This window comes from Acipenser ruthenus, chromosome 3 (genome assembly GCF_902713425.1).
Source record: "Acipenser ruthenus chromosome 3, fAciRut3.2 maternal haplotype, whole genome shotgun sequence".
NCBI classification, from domain to species: Eukaryota; Metazoa; Chordata; class Actinopteri; order Acipenseriformes; family Acipenseridae; genus Acipenser; species Acipenser ruthenus.
The window spans coordinates 90,102,115-90,110,892 of record NC_081191.1 but is presented as its reverse complement, the minus strand read 5'-3'; the positions used below and the strand labels follow the sequence as shown (position 1 = coordinate 90,110,892).

General features: G+C 34.4%; 1 protein-coding gene across 1 annotated transcript; it reads left to right on the top strand.

The window, feature by feature from the left end:
- Positions 1-554: 554 nt before the first annotated feature.
- Positions 555-8,309, top strand: LOC117435685 (charged multivesicular body protein 5-like). The gene is made up of 8 exons (XM_034059039.3): positions 555-759; positions 3,306-3,410; positions 4,422-4,468; positions 5,265-5,358; positions 5,444-5,515; positions 6,406-6,514; positions 7,379-7,494; positions 7,860-8,309. The coding sequence occupies exons 1-8, from the start codon at positions 691-693 to the stop codon at positions 7,908-7,910; spliced, it is 663 nt and encodes a 220-aa protein (XP_033914930.1). The 5' UTR covers positions 555-690; the 3' UTR covers positions 7,911-8,309.
- Positions 8,310-8,778: the final 469 nt, after the last annotated feature.

The window sequence follows — 8,778 nt, the reverse complement described above, 5'->3', positions numbered from 1 at the left end:
TTGTATAATAATGAACAGAGGAATTTAGTTTCTGTATAAAGATTACATTTAAAAAACAATAACATATTTTATTAAAAATAAATAAATACAAATTTATATCCCATGTTTCAGGGTAAAGTATATAACACTTTACCAAATGAACAACTGCAAAGGTGCATATATTGTTTACTGCAGGTGTTATTAGGGCTGTTGAAAGCAATGAATAGGAATTTCAAGTAAAAAGATAAAATAACTTGTTTTTTCCTTGCAACAGATGAAAGCCAGCATTTTATAAACTGACAGCAAATTACCATCTCTTAGTTCAGTGCTGAACATAACACAAACAGTGTTGACACTGGATAAAAAAAAAAAAAAACGTTGTAATATATATTTTTTAATGCTGGTTTAATTCAGTTTCTATATTTTGAACCATTTCTAACAACTCGTCAGCATGAGTTAAATATGTCTGAAAGGCCGCTGGCTAGAAAATACGAGGAAAACTTTTTTTTTTTTTTTTTTAATCATGTGATGCTTATCCCCAACACGTGTTGGAGGATTACACGGAGGCTTCATTTTTTGCGACGTCAGACAGAGTTTCCGGTTTGTTTTTCCAGTTGAAATATTTCCTTGTTTAGAGGAGTAGTGTCTGTTTATTGTTTCTTTATAATTTTTTCTATTTTTTATTCATTGTCAGAAGTTTCCTGTGAAAAAATGAACCGGCTTTTTGGACGGGGAAAACCGAAAGGTCCTCCACCGAATCTGACGGACTGTATCGGGAACGTAAGTACAATAAAATGCATTCTTTGTGCTTAGATCTGTTTTGTTTCTGGTTGGCACTCATTAACATATGGCCACTTTATCGTCCCTGCCCCGTGTCTTATGACTGTGACACTTTTTTTGTTTGATTTGATCATATGTATGTGCCTTGTTGTATAGTATTGAAATAAACAAACATATTGCATTTTATTTAATGTGTTTAACTGTCTCCGTGGTAGTCTGTATCGCAGGCTTCTTCCTGTTAACTGTTATTAACAGGAAGATTTTCTTTCGTGAACATAACACAAACAAAAGACACATTACATTTTTGTATTGTATGGATACTATGACTAAGCGCATTCAAGTCACTAGTTTAACACTCAGACTCGGGACATTAATGTTACAATATACAGTGTGTATAGAACAATTAAAAAAAGTATTTCTTAAGGCCCCAGTTGTAGCATTCAAAAGAGAAGCTAATTTAGGTGATATTTTAGTTCACAGTAAACATAAAAGAATAATTGACAAAATAGGTTCTACGAACATATGCACTAGTAGATGTAAAGTGTGTAAATACATAGACAAACGTAAAAATATAATTAAACATAAGAACACCACATATCCACTAAAAACTAATACCTACTGTAAAAATAGCAATGTTGTTTATGGAATAGCCTGTGAAAAATGTGATGAAATCAAATATGTTGGAGAGACTGGAACTACTTTATATAAAAGAATTCAGAACCACCTTTCATTAATTAGAAATAAAAAAAAATGAATGAACCAATAGTACAGCACTTCACCAGTCAGGGACATGACATAAATGATGTAAAGTTTGTAGTATTAGAACAGCTCAAATTAGACAATGCGACATATAGAAGAATAAAAGAAAGTAAATGGATAAATAGACTGAACACGATTATGCCAGCGGGACTCAACAGAAAAGAATGAACTAATTAACTTCAATAAATATATAACATTTAAATAAATAAACAAAATTCATTCAAAAGTTGTGCATGCTGATGCGCTGGGGAGGCCAAATCTAGACTGATCCTCGGAGCCAGCATTGCATGATATAATAAAAATATAAGTTTATATAAAGTAGTGTTAATTAGAATTAATACAGATTCAAAGATAGAAGTAAAAATGATGTCACAATATATAGAACACCATTACATCATGTAAGAATAAATCATGAATTTGAATGTAAACAATAACAAGTAGTTGTCATGCCGTCAAAAACCTATAAATACCTCCAATGTTTGGATTCAAACACAGGCTCCCTTGAGAAAGATATGTACAACATATCGAAACGTTGGGCAGCTGGCTCTTTGAGCTAAAATATAATATATATATATATATATATATATATATATATATATATATATGTGTGTATATATATATGTATATATATCATTATCTCTGTGATAACAATGAACAGCTAGCACTGTTGGGGTGGGTTTTTTATTTGTTTGTTTTTTTTGTTTATTGTTTTTTAAAAAAAAAAAATGTTTATATATGAATTGATATGTTATTTTATATTAAAAGTGGAAAAAAAGTCACACCACCTTGCAATTACTTTTGTTAGGATTCACAATGTTTCATTTGAGTGTATTTCATTTTAATGACGTCAGCCATCAGTTACATGTATCCCTCCCACTTGTGATGTGGGTGCAGTTTACCTGTAATTCTGGTAATTCTGATAATAAGCATTCATACTTGAAGAGAGACAGGAAGTACAGTATATGAATGCAAGTACTGCTTCTCTGACCTGTTTAAGGCACATTGGGTCTCATTCACAAAGGTGTTAGTCTACTGTAAGATACAAAATTATTAACTCTACAGTGCCAAAAAAAATAAAATCTGATCAGCACAACTTTATCTGAAGGGTGATTTCTAAATATAATTTGCAAGAATTGTGTTAAAAGATTTGGAGGCACCTGTAGTATTGATAAAATCTTCCAAGACAGCCCTGTTTTATAGGAGGTCAAAGTCAAGATCTCTCAATGTGGTTGTTGTTGCACCTTCCATGTTTAAGTCAGACGAACCCATTTAAAAACCCATCAGTCATTCAAACACATAGTGCTAGATTTTCCCTCCTCCGCCCTTCACTGAAACACTTGTATTATTACTCCAGGTCAGAGTAACAGAGCCCAACCCAAGCTGCATGAATATCACCCAGGTTGATTACATCACTTCCTGGATCTCATGTAAACAGGCCTATTGCTTCTGTTTACTGTTGGAGAACAAACCGCTGTTTGTTTTTAACCTCCATATCTCCAAATCCCCAAATTAAAAAGCGGACAGGCAATTTACTGATGGGGCACAAACTAGCTTCATTACAGAATATATCTTACCACAGCCTAAATACATATGAAGAGTGTATAGATTTGTTACTGTCATGTGGGTCTCAGACATACCTGAATATAAAGCATTGTAGATTCTGTATCATGCTTTTAGTACTTATTTTAAGGAATACAATTGAGTTTTATGTGTTCCTATATATGATGTATGTCTTCATACCCAGTTCAACAAGCTTATTTTTTTGTCTTTTTTTGTCTTGTTATTAGGTGGATGGAAGAGCAGAGTCTATTGATAAGAAGATTTCCAGACTTGACACAGAGCTTGTTAAGTATAAGGATCAAATGAAGAAAATGAGGGAGGGGCCTTCAAAAGTAAGAATTTGTGTGCTTTTGGAAAAGTTGTCCCCACTAGAGTGTTGTTTCATTTGAGTGATTTTTGTATTTTATTTAAAAATATGGCTAGGTTACAGGATGGCTCCTACTTCTTGCCATTATAATGTTTAATAAGATTATTCCAGTGTTTGAAGTTAGAGTTGAATCTTTATTTACCACTGTTACCACTTTCATTGTTTTTTCTTTTTCAAGTCAATGACTTCTTGATTAAGATTTTACACCAAAAAACAATTAATATTTCTGATTGTCAGTTATTGTTTTGAATCATTAAAAGATAAAACTAAACTTGCAGTGTTTGAGAAGGTGAATTTGATAATCTGTGAGGAGTTTATATGTACTTGTCAACCCCCGCCCCATCTCCACGACTTGAACTACTATCTAGTAAAAGTATTGTACAAGGAAAGTGAACCATTCTTTTTGACAGTAATTTCACACGGATGCTGCCGCACTGCCAAAGCCTCATATCTCAGAGACCATTTGAGCTACAGACGTCATATAAACACTGCATGTGTTGGTGACAGTAACATCTGACCTAATATGACTGACATTAAGGTCATGTGAATTTTAAGTTTCTCGGGTAGAGACAGTATATTTTCAACTTGTTTTTCCAGACACTGATTAGCAATAATCTTGCACTACCCAATGTTACATTAGGTAAAGTAATCCAAGATTGGTGCTATTTTTTTATATTCCTTATTCTTTTTTGCTACACAGCTTTATTCTAAGATTTTCTTTTTATCCAAGTAATTATTAGGATATACATACCCCTATAATATTTCAATATGTATGCACCGCTGGACTAGAGAATAATAAAATCAATTCATATTTTGTTAGAAATACTGTACTGTACATATGTTGTTGATTTTTAAACATGGTTTTTGAAACCCCAAAGTAATGTTATGCTCTACAAAAGCATCTGTCAAAATATTTTCGACTGGCACTCTATGCCTCTTTAATAAACCACTGAAATGTATTTTTACTACTTAACAGAACATGGTTAAACAGAAAGCTTTGAGGGTCCTGAAGCAAAAAAGAATGTAAGTACTTGTTGTTTCCTAATGGGGAGGGTCTAACCAATGGAATCCTGTACACACTAGAGTGTACTCTACTGTAAACAGCTAATCTTCGGTGTGTGAAATACACAACACTATTAGTTAAAATAACCCAGAAATATGTATGTTATTTCTAGCTGCTCAGGGATGTATATTCAATTGATCTAAACAGTGGCAGAATTACATACCTCCACCGCTTAAGTTATTAAAAGGGGAATTTGTGAAAACCAACATCTGGAGCACAAAGGCCAACCCTGCTGGTGTCCACTGGAGCTCACCGGGTGCCTGGCCAGTAGGGTCTGTCGTAGCAGCGACGAGGAGAAATGGTTCCTGTTGATTTTGCCTCCCTACCCAGTGGGAGCACCAGAGCCAGAGCAATGCTCCCTGTTGAAGCTGCAGCGAAGACCAGCAACCGGCAGCATTGTGGAGTAGTGGTTAGGGCTCTGGGCTCTTGACCGGAGGGTTGTGGGTTCAATCCCTAGTGGGGACACTGCTGCTGTACCCTTGAGCAAGGTACTTTACCTAGATTGCTCCAGTAAAAACCCAACTGTATAAATGGGTAATTGTATGTAAAAATAATGTGATACCTTGTAACAATTGTAAGTCGCCCTGGATAAGGGCGTCAGCTAAGAAATAAATAATAATAATAATAATAATAACTTCACACAGTCAGGATGCAAACCTGTGTTCCCTTGACTATGACTCAACCTGCACACCACGTCACTTAAAATTAAGGACCCAGATTGATTTTTGAAATGAATTGATATTTTTCTATTATAAGGTACGAGCAGCAGAGAGACAACTTAACGCAGCAGTCATTCAACATGGAACAGGCCAACTATACAATCCAGTCTCTTAAGGACACAAAGACAACAGTAAGAATTACAAAGGCTTTTTTGTATCATTCAGTGTGCATGGGATTGCTCCTACATTAACTCACCAATACATTGTTCTTTTTAGGTGGATGCTATGAAAATTGGTGCCAAGGAAATGAAGAAAGCTTACAAGCAAGTGAAGATTGATCAAATTGAGGTAACTTGTAGCAATATCGCCTTCCTAAAATCTTATTCCCTTGTGTTTTCATTTCCCCTTAATCTCTGTTTTAGTATAATATACTTTTTAGGTAGTAAATAGAGAGACAGTAGGATTGGGTATTTTTTTTTTTTACACAACAGTTATATGCAAGTGCAGTTTTGTCAGGAGTTTTTAGCAAAACTTGTTTCAGACCTAAAATTGCGTGGCTCAGGATATCCCAAATCCCCTTTCCTACTCTTAGTTTTCTTAGAATTATAATTTGCAGTTTGTCTTTTGTGATCTCGGCATGGGCAGTTGTCTAATGAGACTTCTGCTGTGGAAGTAACAATGAGTTCTGGTCTTGCTTCTCTAAGCGATGTCATAATAAAGTGCATTACTCTTGAAGAAGGTGAATTATGACACTTCACCCAGCTTATCTGTTAGGTTAAACTGCATTCCTTCGAAGTACCATATGTCACTGATGGAGAAACTGGATATATGTACAGTACAGTTCAATCTGTTTGTCTTTACACACACACACACACACACACACACACACACAGTCACAGTGTGTAGCCAAGCCCCTATTTATTATCCTGATTTGCAACATGCCGTAATTTGGAACAGTACGGTTCACCCAGTCGCTCTGTCTTTGAATTTTAAAGATATATTCAAAAATATAATTGGTAAAAAAAATTTAAAAAAAAGAAGAAAAAAAAGATGTTTGAATATGCAACAATTATTAAATGCTATGCTTTTGTGGTATCATTTTTTTTTTTTTTTTTTTTTTTTTAGCCTAAATACATTGTGTATAATCTAATAAATGAGTTAGGCTTTGTAGTTCTTGGGATTATCATCAAATTGATAGATTTGAGGGTACCCTTTTAATAATTGCTTTATTCTCAAAGGATCTGCAAGACCAGCTTGAAGACATGATGGAGGACGCAAATGAAGTCCAGGAGGCCCTGAGCCGCAGTTACGGAACACCAGAAATCGATGAGGATGATCTGGAAGCAGGTCGGCACTACAGGCTCAGCCTACGTTTAGAGTTAAAAAAAAAAAAAAAAAAAAAAAAAAAGAAAAAAAAATTATAATCCTGCTGCTGGATCGACTGATGAACATGGCAAGCCGTTTTAACATTTAATCCTCAATTTCTGTTAAAAACAATGATTTTACTGATGGCAGTAATGTTTTGTTGATATCAGTAATATCATTTTTTATATCGACAGTTCTCAATATTATTTTTTTATATCAAAAATAAAATTCTTGATGTCAAACAGACCTTTTTATTTTGATGTCAGAAATAGAATTGTTGATATCAAAAATTGGATTTCTGATATCAACTTAAAAGGTACTATTTTTAATATCAAGAATTCTATTTGATATAATAAATGGGACAAAATTATTGATGTGAAAAATTGAATTGTTGATATCAGAAATGCATGATTGAATGTTAAAATTACTTGCCATAGATAAAAAATGAAAAAAAAAAAAATTGCATTTGTAGGTCTGGGACTGACTTTAGACATTCTACCTATCCCTAGATTCTAATGCTGTGTAGAATGAATGCTAAATAATGTTAATGCCAAGTTGGATATGCCATCACAATTGGATATGTGGTTTTCCAGATATATGGAAGAATATAAAGTGTGACATTCATACATGAACCTCCACTATATTCCCGGTGCCAGGGATTTTATCCCCTGCTGGGGCTAATTGCATTTATTTTTGTTTTTGTTGTGGGTTGTTGCCCCCCCCCTCCCCCCCGCAGTTTTTTTTATTTTTTTTATTTCCACATCAAATACATTTATACATAAAATAAAATTAAACAAATTGTCAAGTGATGTGACCATGGTTAATATTTAGTTTTCTTTTATTCAGAACTGGATGCCCTGGGCGATGAGTTGTTACTCGATGAGGACACTTCATACTTGGACGATGCATCATCTGTACCTGCCATTCCTGAGGGGGTTCCCAGCGACACAAAAACAAACAGGGTACAATTTCAATGTTGTGGCAGGGCTTTTGCTTCCTGACTAATGCTAAGAGTGCTTCTAGCAGACAGTTGTCTATATAAGATGGTTTTCAGGATCATATTTTTGTTAGCATTTACACAATCATGTAAGTTTAGGATAGTCATAGGAGGTAAACTATCCCCCAACCCCTGTAAGATGGATGTGCAGAGCAGTGTGGGGAAGCTTGATTTGTGCCAGCTTGTACTTCCAAGCCTGCAATCTGTTTGTCAGGACAGTGCTTTGAGTGATGCTGCTGTCATCTGTTAACCATCTGATTCAGTGAATGTAAATCATGTCATTGGTAGATTACATTTCATTAACTAACTTTGCATTTTTGTATTTTGCAGGAGGGTGTCCTGGTGGATGAGTTTGGCCTACCACAGATCCCTGCCACATAAGAGGCAAAGACTAACTGAAATGTAAAAATCCTGAACACTCTTTTATATGTAAAATATCATTTATAGCTTTTATATTTCCTTCTAAAAAAATCTTTACTGAAACCTGTTGGCAAGATCCTTGTCACTACACGGGAATGTAGGTTTAAACTATTCATTGATATAAAGTTTTTTTAGTTTTAATTAAGCAAAAGGTTATTTCTAACTTCTTACTTCATGCTTGGTGCATTTACTGCTGCGCATAGATACTTGTCTAATGGATAATATAAAATGCTTGGTGGTCGTTGCTCATCCTTACTGCAATTGTAGACTTTTTTTGATTTGTAACATTTCTTGGTAAGTGGCTGCTTACATTCTGTAAGATAAACCTAAGTAACTCATTTAATAAAAATATAAATTGTACATTTTCAGACTGCTGTGGTGTTTAATTTAGGCTATACAACTTGTAGTTTTTAAATTCGAAAAAAAAAATGGCTGTAGTGAATTAAATGTTTCAATGTTACAATTCCATTTTAATTCTGTTTTCTGAGTTATTCTTTTGCACCAACTTTAAAAGAAAATAGATGTGCTATCAATAAGCATTACAGTTGGCGCCACTTAACCGGGACACTGATAACCTGAATTTCTGCTTAAATGGGACAGAACTCTGGAAGATGGTTCTTCCCAATGCTATGTGTGTCGTTTAATTGGGACGTCACGTCATTCAATTGGGATACAGTATTTTTACAGAATATTTAAAATCAAGTTTAAGTAAAATGTAGAATCGGGGGGGGGGGGCAGTTTAATGACAGTTTAAAAACAGTTTTGCATGAGATCCCAAAGCTATGCCTGTTTGTAAGTTGTTACCATTTCATGCTGGTAGAACCACATT